The sequence below is a fragment of the Phocoena sinus genome, chromosome 6, assembly GCF_008692025.1.
Source record: "Phocoena sinus isolate mPhoSin1 chromosome 6, mPhoSin1.pri, whole genome shotgun sequence".
Taxonomy (NCBI): domain Eukaryota; kingdom Metazoa; phylum Chordata; class Mammalia; order Artiodactyla; family Phocoenidae; genus Phocoena; species Phocoena sinus.
The window spans coordinates 49,397,711-49,424,866 of record NC_045768.1 but is presented as its reverse complement, the minus strand read 5'-3'; the positions used below and the strand labels follow the sequence as shown (position 1 = coordinate 49,424,866).

The following is a 27,156-nucleotide window of genomic DNA, read 5'->3' as shown; positions in this document are numbered from 1 at the left end:
AACCTCTTTAAGTGATTTACCTGAAATATAAATATTCCCCTCCAGTATAATAAAGTGATTTCACGTGGCCTCCGTTCCATCTACTTCCTCAGAGGTCTGTGAATAGTAAATACACACAGGTCTACACAAATATCTCACGTGTTGAAAGGAGGCCTAGGGTAAATCATCTTTGCACTCATCACAAGTTAAAGAAGTAACCCCCAATATGACAAAAACATGCCCCTTTTACAACACATAATGGCTGGAACAATTCAATCTTTATCATTTATTATTTTTATTTGGACAACATATATACATATGTACAAAATACCTACTGTCAGAATCCTCTTTTATAATTTCATTTGATTTACAAAAACGGGACAGCAAAATAACTTAGGTCACTAATACTGTACAAAAATAAAACTGATTAAACAGTTGTAAAGATCAGTATCTTACAGTGTTACAGATCATTCATCTGTTGTGAAAGAACATCTCAATCTATCCAGAGTGATGAGTACTGTGCTTAATCTACCTGCAAACTGACAACGAGTCAGTTTCTGTAATTATAACTATACCAAATATAATTCTCAAAAGAAGCATGATGTAGGGCTACACTTTAAAGCCACGGCATCGTTCCACAGTGGTGAAGGGCTTTCTTCTTCCCTAACCAAGGAGAGGAGTTATCTTAACTCTAAAACTATTAAATTTTCCAGAATATGACAGCTACTTACAGTATTAGATAAAACAATTTTTCTTTCTTTTGAAACACCTGCAACAGTCTTTCAAAAAATTCAGTTTGGTTAAAAAAGTAAACAAAAATTACTATCCTCCACTTGGATTTTTTTAAGTTAAATCCATGGTCTTTTTAATATAAAAAGTAATTGTTTCATAGTTTTAGTGTTCAACGAACTCTAGTAGTCCTATTTGAACCATATCTTGATAGAGTAAATCTAATTAGAATGCTGGTTCCTGTTTTGTGACATGTTAAAACAGGATTTATCACAAGGAATAAAAAGCCTTGAGTTTATACGTTATGTTACTATAACATATAAGAGAATATCAAATGTGTGTTCTTCAACGACTTGAAAAGGCAAGTAGCAACTTTTTTGGGGAAGTAAATTGTGCATTTTTTTTTTTAAAACAAGTTGCTGCATTTACAACCATCTAAGTGCTGGACAAAAGCCACATGTAGATTTACTCCTGAAACTACAAAGATTGTCTTTCACTGACTTTGCTTGGTTTTCCTTCATTTCGTTCTGTGAGGGAAAGATGAGTTTGTACAAGTTAGTGGGTTGCTAGGCAACGCCAAACTCCTCACTCACTAAAAGGCAGCATGCAGAGGGTCACAAGCAGAACCATTCCATGAGTTCAGTAAGAAATAGGCAGCCTAACCTATTTCATATGGAAGAACAGATGTCCTTAAAACTTATTTTGGACACAGAAATTAAAATTTGGTTTAAAATAAGCGTTTCAAAAATCTGAAACAGAGGTAGAAAGTGTTCTTTATTTTTCCTGACATGTTTTCCCGTGAGAAAACACTTTCCTTTTTATCCCATGGACTGCTCCCAGTCCCTAATGTTAAAAGCAGTTCTCTTTACAGAACTACTAATACAACTACACTGGTTAAACAAACAAAAGAAAAACACCGTGCTAGTGATGGCTACTGTACTGGAAGTTGGAGTCAGCTGTGACCCATGCCGGCTGCAGGAGCCCACACTGGTTCTGAACTGGAAACAAGCATGTGTCAGGTGAAATGATGAATTCACCCCAGGTTTACACAACACATCTCATAGCACACGTATAAACTAGAGTGCACCATAACTCCCTGTTTTAAATATCAGATAAAATTGTCAGAAAACGTTGTTTCTGATGAAAAAGAAGAATATGTAAACATTTCCCCCACGATCACTGCTGACTCCCCTATTTGAGGTTTCTTCTCAACGATGAAAACTCGGTTCATTTTTCTGACCACGTAAAGGCCAAAATTAAGTTTTCAGGTAAATGGCATATTATGCATATAGTGGTTGAGGCCATTTTAGACCCCTGGATACGAGATCTTATAGTGGTGAGGCTACTGATGTGAAAGATACAGTGTTGTGTTTTCATTCCTATATGTTCCATGTGCCTTCCTTCTCCAAAAGGGATGATTTTGCGCAGTCTCCTCTGAAATCATCGTGGTATCTTCCCTTAGCGCTCACTACTTACAGGGGTATGTTATTTTTCTTTTCACATTTCAGCTCCCTTTTCCTTTTACGTAACTCTCGCACCTGTTAGTGGCGGTTCTGTAGGAACATGGGACGGTAACCGACAAACCTTTTCCCCAAAGAATAAATGTTTCCAGAGCTAGTTACTGTTATGCACCCGTTCAAATAAAACCGAACAGAGTCAAAGCCCTCGCCCTTCGTGGCATTACGGTACAATAAGAAGAGGTTAATTAAAAGGATCGGAAATTTTGGAAAAGTTAATGGAGTTAAAATTGTTTGTTCTTTTTTAAATTAAAAAATATATATACTACCCTCCTTCTCCTTCAGCATCTGTTGTATATATTCTGCCCTCACATCTCTGCCATGATTTCGTAGGGAAACGTGTATACTGTAAAATAAGCAGATTATAGCGTGGTTCCAAACAGAACGTCTGCTTCTATCCTTAAAGCACGTATTTAACTTATTCATCCTCTGCGTTAGAAAATAAAAGTGCAGCTTATGTTCAAAAAGTACAATTCATACAAAGCAAGGTTTGAAAGTTCTGTACTTACAGTAACCTTTCAAAGGTGTGTCTTGATTAGTATAAATTCATACTGCTTACCCATTGGCTATAAGTAACTTTTGTGTTTTCAAGTCTTTAGATGACAGATCATGCTGGAGTAGATGTGCTCTTGCTTGCATAAAGACAGCTGTGCTATGGCGTTTCGTATCTCAAAAGGTAACGTGATTCAAGAGAGTGGTTTTGCTAAAGAAACTGAAGCACACTCGTCATTACATTAAAAGGTAAGAAAACAATTCTGAGAGACAGCAAGCAGAAAGGGCCCAGAATCACCGCGTGATGCTACAAGTCAACTCACCCAGTCAGACATATGTACACCAGTGTTGAATCTTTAAAATTCTACCCCAGTCTTGGCTTTAACCCCCTCCCCACACCTGCCACCCCTCCACCCACCCCCAAAAGAAAATTAAGGAGAGGAAAAAAAAAAAAAAGCATTTATCTTCCCTCCAACAGTCAGAGGCGGTTCAAAGTTGCCTCTGCAAGGGGGACCAAGTGTTGACTTTGATCTTAGGCTACAATGTGCTTTTTAAAAACAACGCAGGGAGAGGAAAATTAGACTAGTGACCAAAGAACAGCGACTTCCTGTGCTGGCAGCGCGCCTCTTCTGGGCCGTGGTTCCCACCTGTCTGTCTGTTCGCTGGGAGTAGTTCGTCCTTCTGGGTCCGTCCCTCCCTGGCTCGGGTGGGCAGCACCTCACAAAGGGTTGGCCAGCGCCTTTTTGGATCGCTTGATCATGCTGGGGTGGAACTCCGTGTGCCGCCGGGCGTGCTTGGTCAGGTGGTCGCTCCTCATGAAGCGCTTCTCACACAGCGGACAGCGGAACTGCTTCTCCCCCGTGTGGGTCCGGTAGTGGCGGGTCAGCTCATCGGAGCGAGAGAACTTTTTAAGGCAGTCTGGCCACGTGCAGGGAAAGGGCCGTTCACCTAAAAGAAGAGAATCAGGGATACAGGTTAAAGAACGTGTAACCGAAATTCTCCAGGCTGGTCCTGGTCAACCATCCCCATGACTCAGAAAATAACTCCTTTGTGTTCTGGGCCGAATTGTGTGCCCCCCATTCATAGGCTGAAGTCCTAACCCCCAGTACCTTAGAATGTGGCTGTATTTGGAGATAGGGTCTTTAAAGAGGTGATTAAGGTTACATGAGGTCATGTAATCTAATGACTGGTGTCTTTATAAGAAGAGGAGATTAGGTCACAGACTCGCAGAGGAAAGGCTGTGTGAAGATGCTGGGAGAAGATGGCCAGCTACAAGCCAGGGAGACGGGCCTCAGAAGAAATTGACTCTGCCAACACCTTAATCTTGGACTCCCAGCCTCCAAAACAGTGAGAAATAAATTTCTATTGTTTAAGCCACCCAGTCTGTGGTACTTTGTCATGGCAGCCCTAACAAAGTAATACCATGAAGAAATTGCTGAGAATCATCTTCTCTAGGTAAATGAGCTTGCTATTTGTACCCAATGGATCCCCAAGAGCCTTGGAAACTATATTTTCCAGTTTTTGTCTACACGGTTGCTGGTTTCACGAGTTCTCTCCGAGGAGTCAAAAACCTTAGCCCTTTGCTAAACTTCCTGGCATTGTACAGATGGAAGAGAACTGGGGCATCTAATCCAACCAACCTCCCAACAGAGGCAGGCATCTCCCCTTAAGCTCCTGAATGTTTGGCCACCCAACCTCTGCCTGAGCAATTCCGGTGGCAGAGCCCCTCAGCTGCCAAGGAAGCCTGCTTGTTTCTGAGCATCCCTGTAATAAACACTCTTATTGATGTGAAACCTGCCTTCCTGCGAAGGCCATATCTTAAGTTATATTGTCTTAACACTAAAAATTAGTTTTTTCCCTCTGCCACATAATAATCCCTTAACTATCTGAAGACTGCTATCACGCCATTCTCTAATCTTTTCTGGTCTAGTTGAAACAATCCCAGTTTCTTCCATATTTCTCATAAAAGAAGAACTCACATAATTCTAAAATAATAACATAAGCGCAGGCACAGCACTAAGGGTTTCACACGCATTACCTCACTGACTTCCTACAGGACACCCCACGGAGGTGGCCCATTTTACAGAGGAGGCTTAACACTTGTCGGAGTTTCCACATCCCTCCCATTACGGTTGCTCTCCTCAGATTCACACTATTGTCTCCCCGTCCCACTTAAAACGCAGCTAAGCCCCGCCCTCCAGACATGATCAGGCCAGCACTGGGGGCCTCTTGACCCCTGCATTGGCAGGGGAGAGTCTGTGTCCATGTTTGCTGGGCAGGACACACACAAGCAGAAAGGCAGAAAGAGCTGCTTAAGATCAGAGTCTTGCTTGCTCTTCTTGTGAGTGACTGTCACCACCCCCCAGCTCTGAGCACCTGCCTACCTACTCCTCACACCTTTCCAAGCACAGCCCAAAGCAGCTGCTTCACAGACTCAGGACACAGACTCTGGTTTCCACAGAACTCTCCAGACACTCCTTAGGTAGGTGTGAGGAGGGAATCTTTTCTCACTCCTGTTCCCACCTTCCTGGAACCCAGAGAGAGGCTCAAAGGGCCTGGAGCTGCCCAGCGTGGTGCACCTGAGTCATCCAAACATGGTTCTTTTCCCCCAGCTTCTCCTAACCTGTGCCAGAGATGTGAAAACACAGATAATAACAACAAACACCTCTATCACCTTCGTGACTAAGGTTTTACTTGCTGTTCTCTAAGCAGAGATATGGCCATCATGCCACGTACAACCTACCTGATCTTATGGGAAACGTGATGTGGGCAAAACAAATTTGTATAAACAGATTCACTATACACAGGTCTAAGTATAAATATTTCCTCACTGAGCTCTAAGCTGAAAAGCTACAGCAGCAAAAGGCAATAGCAAGCCGGTGAACCCTGAGCCCTACCCAAGGTGGATGATGCACAAGGATACTCAGAGGGCCAAAAAGAGAGGGAGAGGAAAAAAGGAGCTTCAGACTGAACCCTCTGAAAAATCCAATGACATGGAGTTGAAAGCTACACTTTTGCAACTTCTGTTGGATTAAAAAGCATTTTTACCCAGTTCAGCAGAACTTTTGAGCAAAAGGCAAAATGCAGGTTATCATAACCCAACAAGGTTAAGCTTTGCTGGGCAAGGACGACATCCCGTCTGACCTCCGTGCTACTTGTGCTGTCAAGCATTTAGTAAAGGCCTCAGCTCTGTGCGTGTGTGCGCGCTGAGTCTGCTCAAACTCCAGGTCACGCAGGTGACCAAATCCTGCTCAGGAGTTCCCAGACCACAGGAATATTTCCGGGCTATTTCTGAATCAGACTGCAGCCAAGTCCTCACTAACCCAAATGAAGAATCTATGGGAGAAGTGTTCTTTAAACATGTTATGTTAAAAAATATAATGAATAGTTAGAATTCATAGCGTGATAAGTTGTAAAAAAAAAAAAAACAACAGACCCAAAACCCCTGTCTGTTGTCCCTTTCCTGAAGCCCTCTGTCCACTGCTTGATGATTTGGTGGGGAGGAAAGCAATGACAAGGAAAAGTTCTGTGTTTTCTCAACACTTGTTAGGACAGACACCCATCAGATGTTGTTTCCTTGAAGGAGTGGTAACGTGGTTTAGTTATTCACCGGCACATGTTTCTTTCAAGCAAGTCATGAGGGGAGATTAATTTATTTGAACGGATCTGTGTCCATTGTGGGAAAAATGGGTCAGAAGACCACTCTACTGTGTGCTAAGACTGGAAAAGAAATAAGGCACCCCTTGTTTTAACAAGATGGAAGTGATAGTCAGTGGAAAATCGTCATGAAGCCTGAATCAGCTGCATGTACTGGAGATCTATTAAGCATTTATATGCTTATGATTTACAAAGATTTCAAGTGTAATCAGGGTCCATTCCCATTGGGTTCCCTTTCGGTCTAGCTTATGGCTACACACTCTTCACTGCCCCTCACAGTTGGCATGTGATTGTTCTCATTGCTTCTAATCCAGGTGCTGTCATTGACCTAGCATCCTTTTCCCTGAGTGCTTCACAGACACAGGGCCACCCACAGAGCCCAGAGCAAATAAGAGCCAACCGTAGCCTTTGTTAGATTCATATAACGTGTATAATTCAAGCTTACAGTTTCCAAGCATTTAAAAATAGACCTACTTGGAAGTGAGCTGCTGGTCTAAAAGCTCTAGGATCATTTTGATTTTTCTCAGATCCTTTGGGAAAGCATTAGGGGCTTTTGGTCAATGATCTAAATCAGGGGTTAGCAAACTATGGACCATAGGTCAAATCTGACCTGCTGGAATAAACACCATTCCTATACTTAGTTTTTACCAAATGGTTGAAAAAAACCGAACAGTAACATTTTGTGGCAGGGGAAAGTTATATGAAATTCAGGTTTTCATGTCCGCATACAGAGTTGCATTGGAACACAATCATACTCATTGTTTATGTATTACCTATGGCTGCTTTTTCACTACAACAGCAGTGTTGAGTAGTGATAAGAGATCGTACGGACCACAAAACCTAGAATATTTACTATCTAGTCCTTTATAGAAAGTTGGCTGACCCCTGATCTCAATCTGCAGGCCTGAATTTCTATCTAGTGTACACCAGAATTTGTAATTCCAAATGTCTTCAGGAGCCAGACACATAAGAAAAGTGGGTGAAATGCCAAGTATATTAGACCATGGATTGTAGAGGAATCTGGGGCCAACTGGGGAGTGCTTTCCACACATAAAGGCATTCAAATTCGACACTTGATGAAACACTGTGCCAGCCAAGCAGTGTGTGTTCAGGGGACCTGGATTCTTCTTGGGGATTGCAATTTGCAGCCCTTTGAAATCATCCACCTCTTTAACCCAGTGGAGAGTTTGCATACAACCTATACTGTAGGATGCATTTCCACATGTTAGTTAATGATAGACACATATTAAGGTATCTAGAAAAAGATACGTGTTTTTTTTTTTGCGGTACGCGGGCCTCTCACCGCTGTGGCCTCTCCCGTTGCGGAGCACAGGCTCCGGATGCGCAGGCTCAGCGGCCATGGCTCACGGGCCCAGCCGCTCCACGGCATGTGGGATCTTCCCGGACCGGGGCATGAACCCGTGTCCCCTGCATCGGCAGGCGGGCTCCCAACCACTGCGCCACCAGGGAAGCCCCAGGCCCTTCCTTTCAGCTCAAGGCTAAGGCCCCCAAAAGAATGGTTAACCTTCTTTATACAGAACAAATCATATGGTAAAGCAACTATCAGTTAAAGAATATTTAAACTTGTCTTTCGTATTAATGAGAGAGTTACCATCCTCCTGGGGGAAAAAAATAAAAAAGAACAGACATGTACTCCTGCTTTATTTCTGGCCTTCACAGGAAAACACACCCAGAGGCAGTGACACAATAAAGTCTGCTTTACTGGAGCAGAGCTGGTAACAGCACAAGTTTCTGTGCATTCTCATTATTTATATACCACTTCCCTTCCCCTTCAGCAACAAGCTCAGCGCCTCTCACTGACAGACTCAGCTCTGAGTATAAAACATACTGGATCAAAACGGCTACTGAACACTCCATCAAACGTGTAAAAGGCTTTCTTTGCAGAGACAGGTCAGGCCTCCAGAACTCTCCTGGGTCTCCAGTGGGTTCAAGAGAAGCAGAGCGGGGGGCCTTCTGGCTATGCACTCGCTAACTTGATGGCTCATTGCTTTTAAGGAGCCTCCACCCTACCCGGTGATTAGTTGATGATGTCAAGTGAAGCTTATTCTTTTCGGTAAAGTCGTGAAGTGAACAGTGGTGAGCTTTCCATATAGAGGGAGAATGAGGACAAGTACGGGGATTACTAACTGGATATATCCAGCCCTGTCCAAGTTCCCCAGAGCTCAGATGGACAGCCATTGCAGTCCTGGCCTAGGGTCTCGACCCTCCCCCTCCCCCCTCTGATCCTCTCTCTTCCCCTCCCACAACTCCATAGAAGAGCCCAAAATGGGCTAAACTTAATTGGGTTTAAGAGGGTTAAAAATACCAACTCTGAAGCTTCCACTGCTTTGAGGAAAAGTAACCCAATCTAGTAAAACAAATCTAAGGGAATTGGGTCTCCTTTTCAAAATAGAACTCTAAAAATGTCAATTAATAATCATAGCTTCGCACAGATGTACAAAATCAAGGCTGTTTCTTGAGGAAAAATAGTGTTTTTCTTAATTACAAAAAAGCAACTAGGATTCCAGAGATAAAAGGATAATTTGATATTGGAAAATCATAATGATATTACATGTCATTTAATAGGTTAAATTCACCCCCACCCACACTCATATCTTGCCTTCATAAATGCAGAACAATATCTGATAAAATTCAACATCCATCCCTAATAAAAGCTTTTAGGAAAACAAAGTAGTTCCTTAACAGGATAGAAAATATAGATTCAGACCTTTCCCCAGCAGGGTCAACAGTAAAATGAAGGCCGCATTCCCACGGAAGTCAGGCAAGGCAGGAATGGACTCCTGCCCCAATCACTGTAGCTATTTAACGTTGCTCAGGAAATGCTGGTGAGCGCAACTAGATAACAAATTAAGAAGTAAATTGTGGGAAGGAGGAGGCAAAATAAGAATTACTTGCAACTGATACAACTTCCTATTTGGAAAGTCTAAGGTAACAAAAATTAAAAATGCAGAGCAGAGACTGGCACAGCACTGTAAATCACCTATACTTCAATAAAAAAATTGAAGAAAAAAATGCATTCATAGGTGTAAATATACAAAAGAGCAATGGTTTTCTTATATGCTAAGCATAGTCAGTCAGGATAAGCCCACCAATAAAGTTCAGGACCTGCATGAAGAAAATCATAAAACTATGATATGAAAGGAAATGAATAAATGGGACATTTCCCATGTCCCATTGATGGCAAGACCCAATGTTCTGAATACGGCAATTCTGTACAAATTCATCTATGAAATTAACACACACCATAGAAATTCTTTTTTCTTGAACGTAACAAAATTATTTCAAAGTTCATTGGGAAGAATAAATACCCTCAACTTGCCAAGACAATTTTGGAATAGAACAATAATAAATGAGCACTTGCAATACCAGTTATTAAAATGTATGATTAAAGCTGCAAAAATTAAGATAGTGCGATACCAGCATAGGAAAAGACAAATCAGTGGGGCAGAGTCAAGTCTGAAGATAAACCCAAGACTACAGGGATGGGCATTTCAAATCAGTGAAGAAAAGAATGTTTAATTCAATAAATGGCATAGATATCTGCTAAAAAAAAAATTAAATCTGGATCCCTACCCTTATACCTTACACTTAAATTCCAAATGGAATTATTTACATTTACTGTACATGTAAATGTAAAAAATAAAACCATAAAGGTAAAAGAAAATATAGGTGAATATTTTTAGAATCCTGGAATAGGGAGAGACTTCCTAAACATGAAATCAAAGGCAGTACCCTATTTGAAGGATAGTTTTAAAATACTTAAAAATGTTAAACTTCTGCATGGTAAGATACATATACATACACACATACACACACACACACATAAGTAAAAAAATTTAAGAACCAAAACAGTGAACGAATAAAGGAAATTGCAGCCTATGACAAAAGGTTAAAATCTGTGGTACAGAAAGGACACTAGCAAATCAAAATGAATAGCCCAACTTAATAAAATTGGGCAAGGATGCAAACAAGTAATCTATAAAATAAGAAATACTAACATCCAATTAATAAATATATGAAAATATAGTCAATCTCATAAGTAATCAAAACATGCCAATCAAGACACCAATGAAATACACATCAGGCTGGTAAAAGTGTTAAAAAGTATGTTCATATACCTATCATTGATGGTGGCATGAGGAAATAGGCATGGGTGGAAATTAGAATTGTTCCAGGACCACCTGGTAATACATTTGTCCAGGAATTATTTGTGGTAACAATTAGGGAGGAACACAAAAATATACAAGGATACCAACATTGTTTATAAAAGGTAAAGCTTGGTGACAACCTAAATGTCTAACAATAAAGAACTGGTTTAATACTTTAGTGTTCCATACAGTGGAATAATATGTGCCTGTTAAAAAGGTACTAGATTATTCTATACAGAAGATGTTAGCAATACACGGCTAAGTGAAAAGAGCAGTGCATGATCTGCTGCGTATGTGTGTGAACTTCAAAGGAGAGGAAAAATCCTGGAAGAATATGTGCAAAATATGAACAATAGTTATCTACAGGTGAGGGGATAACCTCTACTTCTTTTTGTAATTTTCCCCTATGTTTTCTGAGTTTTTTAAGCAAGTACAAATTTCTTTTATAACGAGAAGTCAGAAAAGTCTTACACAAGACAAAGGTAACAACTGTTTTGATGCATATGAGTTCAAATTTTTCCACCAATGGATTGATCAAGATCTGATTCCATTCGAGGGGTGGGTGGTTTACACTCTATTGAGAAATAAACTCCAGTGTCCGAGACCAAAGAAAGGCAAAGAATCCTTCTGCTTCCTTCTCAAACTGTTAGAAAGTGAGAAACTTTCAGAGTAAGCTACATGTGTTTTCTCACTCCTCCCCCACCTCCTCCTCTCCTTTTTCCATATGTGAAAGGAAAACGGCCCTTGAGAAGAGACAGGAATCTCCCTTCAGATACCAAGTGACACAGGCAGCGATGGCAGGGCTGCCCCACCAAGGAGCAGGCTCCTTAGGAAGCAGGGGGAGAAAGAGGCGCAGATACACAAAGCCCAGAGCCCAGCGCAGTGTTCCTGGTGGAGCACCAGCCCACACAGTCGCCGCAACCCGAAGCCATTGACACCGCACTGTCCATTATCATCGGTCCTCCTTCCCCATGGGAAAGCAATGCTAACCTGCAGGTACAAAAATGTGAGCTTTGCTTTACTGCTTTTCATTTCCACACCCAAGTGCAGAAGCACCCATACACTTGCATCGTCTGGGTACAGCCAATTCTACATTTCCCTGCATAAATCATTCCAATTAATATCAAACTCAAAAATCAAGAAATTTAAAAGCCTCCTGTTCGCCAGAAATGTTGCTACTACCTACACAGGTAGATGTCCTAAAAAGATAAAAATTCTTGATAGCTTCAGAAGAATCCTGCCTGAATGCCATCCCATCACATTATGGTTTGCTCTTGGCCTCTCTCTCTGAATCCCTCTTGTGATTTGGTTTCCTTTTACATTTCATTTGTTGATACAACGGACTCACTATAGAGTCTGGATGTGAGATTTTACTTCCTGGTCCCTCTGATTATCTGTGGAAAGCAGCCTGTTTCCATACTTGAGGTTCTGAACTGGGAAGTGGGTGTCCGTAACGTCTGCAATGCAGTACTTCCTCACCGGAAGCTGGTGCCTAGCTATTTGGAAGCAAGCCTGTCTGAATATTGCTTGTACATTCCCAACCTCAACTGATCTGTGAGATGGCACATGTGCCAGGACCTCAGAAAGGAAGACAACAGACAATAGAGTCTCGACTCTTTAGGTTCTCAACCCAGCAAGAGATATATCATCATGCCTTGATGTCTCCATTACCTGGCCCCCAGCTCAGCAACTCTGAAATGGCAGAGACATAAGGTGACCTACCCACGTCCACACAGCTAGGTCCAGGCCCAGATTAGCCAATTCCCACGACTGCATTCCTCCTCCCACCCCAGCCTGTACTGCCTCTGCCCAGTTCTTTGTGGAAAAGAGAAATAGTAAATAAATAACCTACTAGGCACTAAACATTGAACAGGATATGTAAGTTTGATGGCAAAGCTATGCTGAGAACGTAGATTCTTTGAATCTTTGCATTCTGGGCTATTTTTATGACCACCTTAATTCAAACCCATCCTGTTTCAGATGAAGCCAACTCAGAGAGCCAATGACTCGCCCAAGGACATCCTTAGAACCAGTTTTCAAATTCTAGCTTCAGTTCTGAGCACTGAACAAGATTAGAGGTGAAAGCAGAACACAGGCCTTAACTAAATGTAGAGACAGCCTTTTTCCGTGTTTTTCTAATCCTCTCACTCCCAGGCCCTCCTTTCCAGATGCATTGCCTCGGGGAGGGAAGAGACAGTTTAAAACAAGTAAGTTGCTGCTAAGCTTGAGGTTTCAAAATAGAGTTTTAAAAATGTAAAGCAGACCCTGAAATCCTCAAATTCTCTTAATTTGCCAGAGCTTCGTAGCAAGACCTGAGCTATAGGGAGAGAAACTGGAGGAGCTGTGTTTAGGGAACAGATACAGAGGTCTGAGAAGTGCAAGCGTTCTGGACTCTCCTATTAGAAACAGTCTTGGGCAGTCCCAGAGGCTGACCACTGCTGCCTGGCCCACGGCATGCCTGGAGCCTGTCTGAGCCTCTCTAGGGAAGTCGCCACACACACCAGGGCACCTGAGGAGCTGGGTAGCCACGCTGAGAAAAGGGTCTCAAGTGTTTGCCTAAGTTTCCACCCCTCCTAATGTTTCATCTGAGGACCAGGACCCAAGCTGGTATATGGCACCCTGGGGGAGACCAGCAAGGTCAAAGGATGGCACGCAACACGGACAGCCCTTCCATGATGCCGGAAGAAGAGGTGAGGCTCTTGCCCACCAAGTAGATCACTCCCAGGAGAAAGAAAGGCAAAAGGAGAGACATAGAGAACTCTGATTTTGTGACTATGTACCCAAAAGAGAATAAAACTTAACACAAAAGAGACTGAGAGACCCCAAATTGCCAAGATAAAGTTTGTCCACCAACAGCAGAAATGGTGGGGAGGGCAGGGGGGCTCAAGAGAACTCAGTTCTCTTTGGCTCAAAAAAGACAATGAGCAAACCAGGAAGACACAGGAGGCTGTTGTCTGGTTAGTGGATGCCTTCTCTACCTGCCACCCAGGTCACGGCACTCGCAGTGACCCAGAGTGACTAGTGACGGTGCTCCAGCATCAGGTTTCCAGCTGTTTCTCTCTGGGCTCAACCTCTGTACACTGCTGGCACGAGAGGAAGGCTGCGATGACCACAGATCCTACTCACATATGCCACATGCGCCATCAACACATCATTTTTCCAGCTTTTACGGAGTGAGCCACTAATTCATACAGTCTGGTGTTTGTCACCAAAGACCACAAAGAACGGCAGGGTTGAGCTGTCCAGCTCTTACCAAACAGCCCCTGCCTGACTCCCTCAGGCCTCCTGGGGCAGGCGTTCCTGGACAGCGCTTTGAAGTTTGGGAGCAAGCAGGGCACTGAGAAAAAATGGCTCAGGTCAGAGGTACAGACTGTGTCTCTTTCACACTGGGAACCCCCGCTTCGGTGGGTAATGCTCAGCAGACAAGCATCTTGTGGCTGGCCATGGGTATGAATTGCAACACCCAAGGGGGAAAGCAGCTGTTTGGTTGTCATTCTGCTTATTTTCATTAAAACAGCAATGGTACAAAAATACTGTAGAATTATGACAGCATACGGATTTAAGTCATTTTTATATGTTTTTTTAAGTTATTTTTAAGATCTAATTTTTGCCTCTTACGATTTATTGCAGTGTTTTTGTTGGGCATTACGTACACCGAATAGATTTCTGAATCCCATTGGGAACCACCATATAAACAGCTCATCTTTGTAAAGACAAGGCCTCTCTCTATTAGCACACAAGGTGACAAACGTTCATGTAAACACAATTCATTCCTCTGGGCATTAAAATAGACGACTGGAATTAAGACCAAGTGAACGGTGCCACTGATCACATTGTTGCCGCTATACGTGTTCCGTGTGAGGTTTTGGGTACTGGCTCCTAGAACATCCACTGAGCAGGGCCTATGGGGCTGATCCTGACGATAAGAAATACGTGTTGAAATAATCTATCTTTTACAAAGACTATTTAGTATACAGCTATCTTATAGGTTGAACTCCAAAGAGAGTTCAGAGCTCTTTCTCTTCAAAGGGGAGAAAAATGAGAGAAATTGTTGTCATACTAATCTGTCTCTCATTTTGTCAAACTCTGCCTTTGGGAATATCCTGTCTGTAGTTCTAAATGGGTGGATCGAATGAACAGCTGTTGGTTTTGCCTGTCTGGCACCTATTGCCTCTTTGGGGTAATAAACAGCACACCTTGAATTTCCTTTTGGAAACCACTCCTTCCTCACTCTGAGTTTACGTAATTCCAGGTGGGCGACCCCACACCCCAGGCCCAGAGGTTGGATGTGACCCAGCTGTGCCACAGTGACTGAGTTCAGGGACAGGCACAAAATTCTGTGTTCTGAAGCCGGAAGCCTGGGACTTTTGCTGGAATCACTAGGAAAGGGGAACTGTCTTTCCACAGGGCTTGCTGAATTGGCAGGATGGGAGTCCGAACTGCTGGCAGCTATCTTACCACCGGTTCAGAGACAGCCTGCCGGTGAATGAAGCCAAAGCAGAGGAGAGCAAGGCTGGGCCAGGGAGAGAGGAAGGCACTGACCGCCTGTATCCAGAGATCCCTAACACTAGAGTGACCCCAAAGGCGGTGGAAATGGCAACCTATAAAGTTCTCGTTTTTACTAAGCCAGTCCAAGTTTGGGTTCTGTTCCTTACAACCAAGAGGCTTGATTAAAACAGCTGTGGACCCACAACTGGGATCTTTTTCAATTGGAAGGATGAAGGTTCTGGATAGCTACTGGAAAATACAGGATAGGTTTGGCCAGGTCCATGATTTCTGAAGGTATTCCTCACCAAGCTTCATAAAAACAAACCAGAAGCCAGAGCTAGAACCCAAGAGTAGAAACAATGGTGGCTTTGGGGCCAAATCCAAGAGAGCCATGCAAAACACAGGGTCTCTTACTACTGGCAAAAACCCAAGGAGTCCTCGTCAACAACCGTTCATGGTGCAACTCCAAGCACCTAGAAACACAGTAGGAAAACTTCAGAGTAACCTTGGACTAAGTTAACTACCTCCAATTCCTCCCATAAAATGAGAATAAGAGTACCTTCCTATCGCATAGGACTTCTGGGAGTTTAAATGTAACAATGTGTGTAAACCATTTGGCTTGGAACGTAATACATGCTGGATGCTTCATTATTATCACTATCAATAGCATTATTACTAGCATTAATAATTTATAATTATTATTACTATCAATACTATTATTATCCACAACATTCACAGTACCTGCTGTCAACATCTAGCACACCTCTTTGCATGTAAGAGTTACTCGATAACAAGTATTTTTTAAATGAATGAGCTGCTGCTGGATTAATGTGGAACTGTAAACAAAAATTCTAAGCACCTCAAGGGCTTCTGGCCAACACATGTAGATTATTTTTAATTGTAATATTTAGTATATGGAGACACTGTGCTAAATGCATTAAATACCTCATCTGAATTAAGTTTCATAAAAACTATGAATATATAATTACTGAACTCCATTTTACAGATGGGAAAACTGAGGCTCAGAGAGTTCTCATAATTAGAAAGTGGCAGAGGCAGGATTCAAACACAGGTAGGAGGGACCCCTAGGCCGGTGTTCTACTGGCTCTACCTACTGCCTCCCTGCTGAAGGTAGAGACCTCTCTGGAGACCCCTCATCTTCAAGTTCCTTAGGGTGGGCTGGTTTCCTTCTCACAGGCCTTACTCTGCTTTTCTGACTGCCTCTGTCCCGTCAAAGCTGGCTCCCTGGAAGGGAGAGATGGTAAAATCTCCATCTCTCTGATGAAAGAGGATCTGTAAGATTCCTTCCAGTTCTTAAATGTCCATAATTCTCAGGCAGAATTCTTGTGCTTTTGTCTATTGCCTGCCTCACTGCCCCACTTCGGTTCAAGTCAGGTCCTCTGGGAGGCACTTCTAAAACAACGGAGACTCGCCATGGAAAAACGTTCACACTTTATTTAATACAAAATACTGCTGCCTGCTTTTCAAATCCTTGTCATTAGTTTTGTATGACTTAAGCTCCAGTCTCTTTATTTTAATCTATTTAAATAAAGTCCTCACTTCAAAAAAAACAAAAAAAGGGCTCCATCAGGGCCGAATTCCATTCTGCTGTTCAAATTTGCGATCATTTTCAATTTTGGTTAAAAAAAAAAATTCACATGCCCGGTGGTCCTGGGCTTAGATGGTGAGCTTACTGGTTCTTGCAGCTCTAGAACCTTTAGATTTCAGATCCAGATGTTCAATTCTCATCTCAAGACTCGAAAGGCTGATAAACTGAGATTACAAGGGAAGCCTGCGGGTGCACCATGCACCGTTGTAAACATGGGCTTTAAGCACAAATAGAAAGGATGCCTTGGAAAATCCCACGGATGAAAAATGGATGCCTCTCACTCCCTTAGTGGGAAAGGCATTCTCTATGAATAATAACTAACGTTAGTCCTATTATTTGCTGAGGGGACCGTGTGAGGCTGGGATAAGACAAATGTCTACTCCTGGCCTTAATGCACCAAAAAGGTATTAAAGTTTCGGGAGGGCTCCAGGAAGGGAGGAGTAGGAAATCCCACAAGCAATGGCCTTGGCCGCTCCCACAATAAAAGGGCAGAGCTCCCCCCCACCCCCACCCCCACCCCGACTGACTCCACCTCTGCCCTTTCACTCCGTTAATTTGTTTAATGCAAAGCAGCTCTTTAAACCAAGGTTAAAACAAAACAAAAAAATGTTAACCAGACTGAAAAATCCTCAGGAGACCATGGGGGAAAGGAATCCAAACCTAAGAACTGCAAAGAATTCAGTGAAGGAAGATCTCCATTTGGCTAAGCTCCGGCCTGGAGCACTTCAACTTCCAAGGACCCCCATGTCCTCATTGTGCTGCTGAGGAAACTGAGGCTCTGGTAGCTTCTACGCTCTGCCCAACGTTATGTGCCTGCCAAGGCAGAGAGCCAGACTTTGAACCCTGGTGGTGTGCTTTCAAACCCTCCAGAGCACCCCCAATGCTTCAATGGAACAATCCTTATCTATCTGAGAGGGTTTAAAAAAAAAAAGTATTCACTTTTTTACAGACAAAATGATGGGTGATGACCTCTCAAGGTCACTTCCAACATCCAAATTCTATTCTTTTGATACTAACAACTGCTTACACCAAATGCTCTGAGTTGGGCTTAGGCCTGTGACTAACTTCCCAACAAAAAGTGGGCCAGAGCAAGAGGCAGGACTGCTCAAAGACCACAGCAGAGGATCCCATTTCTTTCCCTTTTTAACTGTCTGTGGGCTTTTCTCCTTCCTTTGCCCCTCCTTTTTGCATGTGTTGCATAGAAACAGAAACTGCCTTTGTACCAATTACTAGGCACTAATTTACGCTCTTCAGTGGGCACGGGGCTTGCTGGAGAAACATTAGGAAAAGGTGGGAGGGTCGGACGTGGGGGAGGATTCTAGCAGCAGAGGCCTGGAATGCTGCAAGCTCTTTCTCCAAGCCTGAGAACAGACAAGAGGAGGAAAGAAAATTTAAAAAGTAACTGGAAAAAATTTTTGGAAGACTAACAAAATTGACAAAGCTGGCTTTTCTTTTTCTTTTTTTTAAATCAAGTATGCTCACGATCACAAGGCATTCTGAAATCAAGATGATGGTCAAGAAATCCGACTCTAACCAGGGCACGATGTCAGGTTGCTTTAGGGGCTCCTGAACGAGTGAATACTGGGAAATCACCCACCCACTTTTTTTCTCAATGAGCTTATTAAGGAAGACCATTGTCAGCCGCTTTCCCAATATGTCACATGATGTTTCTCCCTGGGAAGTTAAATCGGGGAATTTCCCACAGACATTGCAGAATGACTAGCTCCTAGGATAAGCGTCAACAGTTGAGCCAGGAATGTATATCTGACCCTTATGTTCAGAGTCTCAAGAACTGATTTCCCTCAGGTTACATCTTTGCGTCTGAAGGTAATAGGGTGTTACCATCAAAACAGCACGCTGTGGACTCTGGTACCTCCCTCCCTGACCCAGGCTCCACTTGCATTCCTCCCCTCTCTCTTCTCACCACTCACAGATTTGAGAGGAAAATCACGGGAAACAATGGTTTCACTCTGTAATTCTACTCCACTTGTATTTTCTGTTGTGAGACAGTAATCCCGCCAGCAGCAGCAGTTCTTCTAAGGCAACCCCGCTTTGTCTTGCTAGGGCAGCTAGGTGCAGGATGATGAAGGATGGGGCGGGGGAGGGAAGTGAGGAGGGAGCAACTGGTCCTTCCTACCTCCAGGACTAGGAATAACGAGCTGTTAGGCCCCCTCACAGGCCTCAGTCCCCAGAGTGAGATTACAGCAGTGAGCTGGGGCTCAAGCAGCTGTGGGCCATCTTTCCTTGGAAGCAAGGGAGTCTCTAGCCTCTTGTCTGAAACCCAGAAGCAAACCCTGCAGGACATCCTTGCAATTCTTAGACTCCTATCATCCTCCACAGCTAGAGCCCGTTTGCAGTCCTTTGCTCTCATTTTTTCCCCGACAGGTTACATGAGCCTGGGTCTAGACAGTCTCACTGGGGATGGGGACGGGGGTGAAATCGCCCCCACAGGGCAAAGATTGGCTCTTTGGCAGGTTATAAAAGTCTTAAGCTATTACAATGGTTTGTGGCCTTATAAAGGGGCACAGTACATAAGCAGCTCTACAGTATATCTGTGGTACTAAAATGTCACGGGGAGGACAATTATAGGGGAAAAAATGGCTAATCTCCTTAGGGGAGAGAAAGTGGAAGAAAAGGTGGCGAAACGATGATCTATGCAGGCCCCACTCAGACTTAATTGTAAATACATCTTGGATGAAGCATGTCAGGCTATGAAATACCACCCTACATCACTTTGGGAAGCATTATGGAAAGAAGAAGGGGGCAGAGAGGTGGTTTCCTTAAGGACCAAGGCACAGGGCCTCCCTTCTACTCAGGAAGAGAAGAGCAAGTGGGAAAGACTGAGCAGGGGCTAATTCATGGGCTGCCCAGAGGCCATTTCAACACCCTGCCCTGTCCCTCAACCCCTGCCTCCTGGGTAACGGAAGTGGGTCCTTCTCATACCTCTGATGGTACTAGACTCTCCCGAACCAAAAAGTTGACTCGAAAGCTTTTTGTAGCAATTAAGGAAGAAGAGTTCATGAGGCACAGAGCAGGCCTGGCTCCTGTATAAGCAAACTTTTAAAACTTTAGTCTCAGGGAAGGAAATCCGCCTGAGTTAGAGCTAGCCAGTGATGGATGTTGCTAGAGGGGCCAGAAAATCTATTTCCTGTTTGGAGGATAACTTCCATGGTGGGAGCTACCCAGGTCCCCTCCACCAGATATTCTAGGTAGCCCAGAGAAATGTTCAAACAGGATAAAGAGAAACAGAAGCAGCCACTGCTGGCTGCTTTTGCAGCTCTTGTCTTTCCTTGTTTTTCATGAACTTCCTTCTGCCCTATTAAAAAAGTACATTGTTTTAAAATTTTTCCCACAAAACTGGGGTGTGCTGATCGGGATTTAGGGCTTTCTGGTTTGCAGAATCCTGTAAGCAGTGCCCTTAAGCTCAACCCATTGTCACCATTTGGGGACAGCTGATTTAAGTCCCTCCAAAAAGATAGTAAAATTGTACCTGGCATGGAAGTAAGGCCTAAGGTTTCTATCACTGCGATGGCAACCTAGCATGACTCTACATCAGCTGGTTCTGATGACTTCTGAGCTGGAATTTGGATGCTGTTGTTTACCTCTCCAAAAGATACCCCCATGTGTGTATGTGTGTGGGGGTGTGCCTGTGTGCATGAGCAGCGTGACCACAAAGTTAGGAAACTTGGGATAATCCTTTTTTCTTTTTTCTTTTCGTGGTCCTAGAGAGGCTGAGGGGACGTGGGAGAGGGTCTGGGGAGTCAGTGGATTTGGGTGTGGGTTTGTGGAGGCCAATTTGGGGTGTGTGCTCAGAGGTGGGGGATGCCGTGTGGATGCAGGGTGTGCCAAGATAAACTTAAAGTGGGTTGCCTTTTCAAATAATAAGCTCAGTATGTTTTCAGGAAAAGTACTCCAATGGGTCTAATACTTAATCAGAAACAATACACTCTTAAGTGTCCAAAAGGTCTGGAGACAGAAAAGTTCATATTCCTTGTACTTTTTCTCAGATTAACCATGGATCCACTGCTTAAATTTTAGAGGTACATCACCTGAGAAGGTATCTGATCTAGAGGGTGAAGAAAAACAAACTGAACACAGTATTAGAAAATGTAAAGTACTGTACTACTTAAAACTAAGTTTCTTCTATGTTTCCTGATTTTCAGCTCTGCCCAGTACACACAAACTATTATCTTTGCACAAGAATCCAAGTTCAGAGATAGTACCCTATCTTGTGTATTAAGAAACTGAGGCTCAAATAGAGAAGAGACTGCAAACTTAAATGCCAACAGAGACCATGTAAATGATTAAAATAAGGGACACTGCCTCATATAAAGAACGGTCAGTTCAAGCCAATTGTTGCTGGGCAGGAATTCAGACGCAGTATTGCCAGTTCATTCGATTTTTCCAGAGAAGCCAGAAATCTGGATTTGTGTGGAAATCCTGATTTTTCCATGTTAGTAACAAAATCTTTACAAACCCTGTGCTAGTCAAGCCAAACAAATTTGCAAAGCAAATTCAGCAGCAGACCTCTAGTTTACAAACTCTGACTTCAAGGAAGTAGGTTAACATCTCACAACTGGGAAACAGAAGGACAAGTCAGAACCCACCTCAGTCCACCTCAAAGGGGTCTTTTCTCTTAGGATACTCTAGAAATAACTGTGCTGAACTAAACACAATTTTAAGAGGCTCAACTTCTAAAGCCACTGGTTCTGGGACTTCCCAGGTGGTCCAGCGGTTAAGACTCTGCGCTTCGATCCCTGGTCAGGAAAGTAAGATTCCACATGCCATGCAGCGTGGCCAAAACAAATAAATATATAAATAAAGCCACTGGTTCTATAAAAGTGGCATCTGTATGAGACTCTAGGAGGAGAGGAGCAAGCAGCAGGAGGGATTCTGGTTGGGCCACATTGCGCAGGGGGGGTGTGGCTGGAATTTTAGTTCTTAAAAAGTCTTCACAAAATACAGACATTCCAATTGCTATCTCTTGGCCATCTTCTGGGTTTAATACCAGCAAAAAATAGAAAAATTAAAAAAAAATTTTTCAATCAAGATGCTACCCCACCCTAAAGACAATCTAACTGGAAGCTGAATGAAACTTCCAAATGCATGAGGCCTCCTACGAGTCTCTTATTTAGAGTATCCCTTGCACACACCTTCTCTAGCAGGATTACACTTCTGACAGTCTTTACAGAGGCTGAGGTTTTTGTCCAACCATGTCCTAGCATTACAGAGCCCCCAAACATAAATAAGACACCTGCAATTACCACATCATTAGTTTCAAAAGACTGACTGTAGCATATAAAATGGGATTAACACTTCACTTCATTTTCCACTCTGGACTGTGTAAAAGGTTCTCCTGAAACAACTGAGCTCACTTGCCTCATGGAGAATTAAAGAGCAGCGTGCGTGCACGCACACATAAGCAGCCATTTCTATATGCCTGAGAAAATCACTCAGCAGAACGGTCCAGAATGCTCTTCTGAGTTGGGCAGACTCAGGGAGCTCACAGAGAAGCTCCGCAGGCCTCCCCAACTGCACAACTGGGCAGCTCCCTGAAGGAGAAAGTGCCTTTGCTCAAGGTGGCAGTGGGTGTCCCTGTGAGCTGAACTCTGGGAACATGGCTGACACAGCCAGGCCCGCCCAACAGCTGTTGGTGAGTAACACCCTCTGGTTAATATACCCCTACCTCACCCTGGGAGCCACGCTAAAGGTCACATCCCCCAAGACAGGCACATCAACCTTACAGACACAAACTTTAAAATGTGCTGTTTTACGGCAACCTAGATGACAACCGCAAAGAGAACCTGATTTTGCATTAACCATGAGGAGGATATTCAGCTTTACTCCTGTGCCAGCAGCCACCTCCACAAGAAGCACTTTCCAAAGGAAATAAAATATGAGATGCAGTTACGTGGCCTCTCTTAAAAAAAGCAAAACCAAACCATACCAGCCAATGATCATTTTGAAACCACAGGCCCAGGGCCTCATCTTAAAAGTACCAACAATTACACCAAAAAACGACAATACTTTCCAAGTAACTCCAACAACCTCCTCTTAAACATGGTGTTATAGGACAGAGGGAAAGGAGTTCATGAGAGGACCAAGCACTGTGCTTCCTTATCAGAACAGCAGCTGTTAAAGGAACCTTACTAAAGATGGGGAGACAGCATGGTCAAGTGTGAATGCTTTCCAACTTTTTCTGAATATGTTAAACAGAACCAACAGAATTGGCTGACCAAGGTTCCTATAAGTCTCCAAAGCCCATTTTATACTGCAGATGTCTTACCAGCCACATGCATCTGATCAGCCCTGCCTTTGGCTCTCCCTGGGAGAGACCCCTCCACGGGGCCTCCAGAACATCCCAACGTTCATTATCAGCCTTGACCTCCGGCAAGAACCACACCTCCTCACTAACTGCTCTATTCTGGGTGGCGGGTGCGACCTAAATCACGTGGGAAAAAATCCACTCTGAAATCTCATTAAAAAAGCTAACTAGTTGTGAAGTTAACCAACCATCACTTGATCAAACTTCTCTGCTGCCTGAAGCAGTGTTATTTTAAACCTCTCTGGGGACTCTTGGCCAAATTTAAAACCACCTTGGCAAGCCCTGAAAAGTAGCAAGCATACAGCTAACCGAGCCCTTAGTCATCCCTAAAAGGTTCCATATAATGTGCGCCGCTTCTCTCCAGGTTTCGGCCACTTCGCGGCAATCCCACAAGACAGTAAAATAAAAGATACGCCATTTGACTGTGCCCCCCAACCCCCGCCAGCGTCTGTCCAAGTGGGGTGGCCCCAGAGTCGCCGGGTGCGGGAGTCCTGGGGGGGGGCGGGGCGGGACAGGGGAGGGGCGGCACCACTCCGCATGAAGCCACGCACATAGGCTGGCACTCGGCACTCACTCTGCCCGCCAGGTTAAGGCTCTCCGTGGCTTCTAGAGGCTGGGGACGATTAAGGAGTGAGCTTTCCGTCTCTAAACGGTTCAATCATTTTAAAGAGTTAAACAGCATCTCATCCTAAGTATTTGCACCCTTTCGGCCGAGCGTGGTGTCCTTTAACGCCCAGGAAGGCTGCCCGGCCAAAGGTTAACTAACCCGAGAGTTGGGTGGGAGAGGGAGACGCCGCTAACCTGTATGCACTCTGTAATGGGCTTTGAGATGGGAGGATTTTCCATAGACTTTCCCACAGCCACTGTAGGGGCACTTGTGCCTCTTTTCGGAGGCGTGTTTCCCCTTCGCAGCCACTCCAGGGTGGAGGAGGGAGAGCGGGCTGGGCGCGCTGCCAGGATCCTGTCTCTCCTCCGGGCTGTGGGAAGGACTCGACCCAGATTCGGTGGTCACGTCGCTGTCGGATCCCATATCCTCATCTGGACTCTCCAGGCTGTCGCTGCACACCGAGGGGGTCTGGATGGGTCGGTACTTGTTCAGGTCCAACAAGCTCTTGGCGATGGTGACCAGCGTGCAGTAATCCTTCCAGGTGTCCCCCGGGTCACCATGCTCCTTGGTCACCTCGCGCTCAGGTAGTCGCAGCCGCTCGGCGTCCGGAGCGCCCCCATGCTCCGGCACCGCAGCGCGGTTCGAAATGGAAACCAGACACTGGGCAGCCACGAAGTCCATGTAGGCGGCCGCGGACATGGTGCGGGCGACAGCAGCCCCGGAGGCGCGGCCAAACTTGGCGGTGGCTGCGGAGGTTCGGCTCGCCGTGCCCTGGCCTCGGACGACGAGCGCGGCGCGGCGCGGCGCAGCGGCCAAGGGGGCGGGGGCGCGGGGCGCTTCCGACTCGCAGGAGCGCCGAGGCGACCTCAGCCCCTCATCTTTACGTAACCGGCAGCGCCTCCGCACGCAGCATCCACGGCCCCGGGCTCCGCCGCGCTGCCGCCTCTCGCCGCCTCCGGCGCCCAGAGCCGGGCGCAATCCGCCCGACCGGCGCGCAGTCTGCTCCGAGCCGGCTCCCCTGGAAAGATGCCACACGTGGCGGTCGTCGCAAGTTTATTCGACCGAAAACGCCCCAAGGCGCTGGGAGAGGAAACTGCAAGAGAGGTACACGCCCTCGGCCGCCTTTTCAGTCGAGCCAAAGCCCTAGGACATTCACCCAACCACCCGGACGTGGGTGGCAAGGGCCGGACCAAGCGCCAGGTCTAAGAGACACTTTTCCCCCAGTCCACTGACGGCTTCTGAGCCCCTGCTCTTGCCGGTCCGCACCGTTCCGGCATTCTCTCGCTCAGTAACAATTTCGCAGAATCCCATCACGTCACAATCCAAATCCCCTCCAATTGGCCAGTGGGGAGGGTGATTCAACTCTGTTTACTTTCTTCCCCTGCCAGTCAGAACAGCCTTTCGGTGGAGAGGTGCGTCTAGAACTGAGGCGTGCGGCCAATCCGACAGTTCTGTTTCGATGCCTCGTGCTACCTCTACAGCCTCGAACGCTGACATTTAAAAGGGTAACAGCCGGGAGGCTGGAAAGGAGCAGCCGCGCATCTCTGGGAGTGTCTCTCAACCCCTTAGCCGGTCCGGGCCTCTTGGCTCACGTTCCAGCTTGCGGAGCTGTGGGACACACCTTCCCTACTCGGTTGTGTTCCTTCTTACGACAAAAGAGAACTTCAGTTTCATTTTCCAGCTCGCAAACAGTTAAGTGACTTCCTGCAAACGCTACAGTCCCAGCAACCAGTCTTCCAATCAAAAGTAAGTTGGTTGATGTCAGTGACATTGGCTCAGCCAATCAGAAGGGCATTCCGAAGGCCAGCGCTGCACACTTGTAAACGCGAAGAGCTGTAGTGAAACTGAACACATCCTTGTACTTTGTGTTGCTGATGGGAAAGTCGAGATATGTATGGGAGGGCAGTGGTGATAAATAAATGCAAAGTGAGTCAATAATTTAAAAAACAACAACTAAATATGCCAGGCCAAGTTGCTCAAGAATCAACACAAATGAGAAAGCATCAATTCGTTTTTCCATTTCGGGATGCAGCATACTTTGGGGCAGATTTTTAATAATTCTTCCACCCAATACATTAACTATGACTAATTCATCTTAAAAATGCAGAGCTGACAAAAGTTCTGTTTTAAAGCATAGTCCTTCTTCTGTCTGGCTAGTCTCACTTTGAAACGCTTCATCTTTTCTTTTGTGATACCTCAATTCCTCTCCTTCCCTCGTGCAATTTATTCTAAGGAAGCTGTTTTTGTTTTGTTTTGACGCTATTGCAACCTCCCTAAAATAAATGGAGACAAAAATCCCTGCATAACTTTTAAAACTTTAACAACAACATTCTTAGCTCATTTTCTTTCCACAGACTCCTGTGGGATGTTAGGGCGTGTATCCCTTCCGTCACTTAACAGATACGAAGACTAAGACGCAAGAAAGTGACTTGTGACAGAACTCCATTGAAAACATAAATCTGATTCCTAGCTCTTCGGGCTTCACAACTGAACTCTTTGGTTTTGTGAAATATTAACTCTGCTTAACAGATTCTTAAGAACTGGAACCAGCCAGAGATCCTTAGCCATTGAATATTGTGGCATTACTTGATCAACAATTAGTATGACTCTTAGAGTCTGATTAACTATGTTTGCCTCTCCCTCTGTAGGAATGATGGGGTTGTTTTCCATCTTGATAGCTGAGAAAAGAATCTAGGGCCAATGTCTCTTCCAGGAGGTGTACTATCCGCAGAATTGATTAAAAATACATTTATTTTCCTAAGTGGGTGTGAGGGATACCTGTTTCTATGTGATGTAGATCCAGTGAGGTCTAACCATACCCCCCACTGGCTATTAGCCTTTGTTAAGGTTTGGGAAAGTTACATCAGGTTCTTGGTCTCTAAAGGAAGGGTCTCAAATTTATCCTTCTAGTTTGAAGTCTACTGTAGTTTATTTCGACTTTGCTTCTAAAGTGGTACAGAAAGATCCTGCAGTAGGTGACTACACGGGAAAGGGAAGCTTAGAAAGGGGGTGCTGGTCAACTAAGAATATCATTGTCACCATCCTACTAAGGTAGGTGGTAGGTACATGTAAAGTGAAGCCATCTTAGAGTTCTTGTATTCCAATCCCCTTAATTTTAGAAAAGAATTCACTGAAGCCCAAGGGAGTCTGCCTACTTCATGATTTTTCTGGGACAAACTCTGTCCCCAAGGATACAGGATCAGTTAGAAATTTCACATTTGCTTGCCTCTTTAAGGTCCACCACAAATACCAGCAGGATCTCTCCAGGACTCCCATGAGCACAGCCTATACAGTCTCTCAGATTTGCATTGTAACTGGCATTGCAATGGGCCCCTTCAGAGAGCAGAAAGCCCTAGAGTTAACATCGGGGTTATTCAAAAAAAGAAGGAAAGTTTGTATCTTTCCTTGAAGATTGTAATCCAGGAACTTGAATAAGTCAATCATCACAGGTTTTTGTGTTTTTTTTCTATATAGACTTACTTCTTGCCCTCTTCTCTTTAACTCCCTTTAATTTTGTTTGGACTGGACATAAACCTTGAACTCTTCCAACTCATTCATTTCAGAGCTATACAAGAAAGTAATAA

The 27,156-nt window shown here is 44.5% G+C and overlaps 1 protein-coding gene across 1 annotated transcript; it reads right to left on the bottom strand.

Annotated features, from left to right (window-relative positions):
- Positions 1 to 250: 250 nt before the first annotated feature.
- Positions 251 to 25,811, bottom strand: KLF9 (Kruppel like factor 9). The gene is made up of 2 exons (XM_032636015.1): positions 23,767 to 25,811; positions 251 to 3,665 (listed from the first exon to the last, which is right to left on the bottom strand). Exons 1-2 carry the CDS (start codon positions 24,269 to 24,271, stop codon positions 3,436 to 3,438), a joined length of 735 nt encoding a protein of 244 aa, XP_032491906.1. The 5' UTR covers positions 24,272 to 25,811; the 3' UTR covers positions 251 to 3,435.
- Positions 25,812 to 27,156: the final 1,345 nt, after the last annotated feature.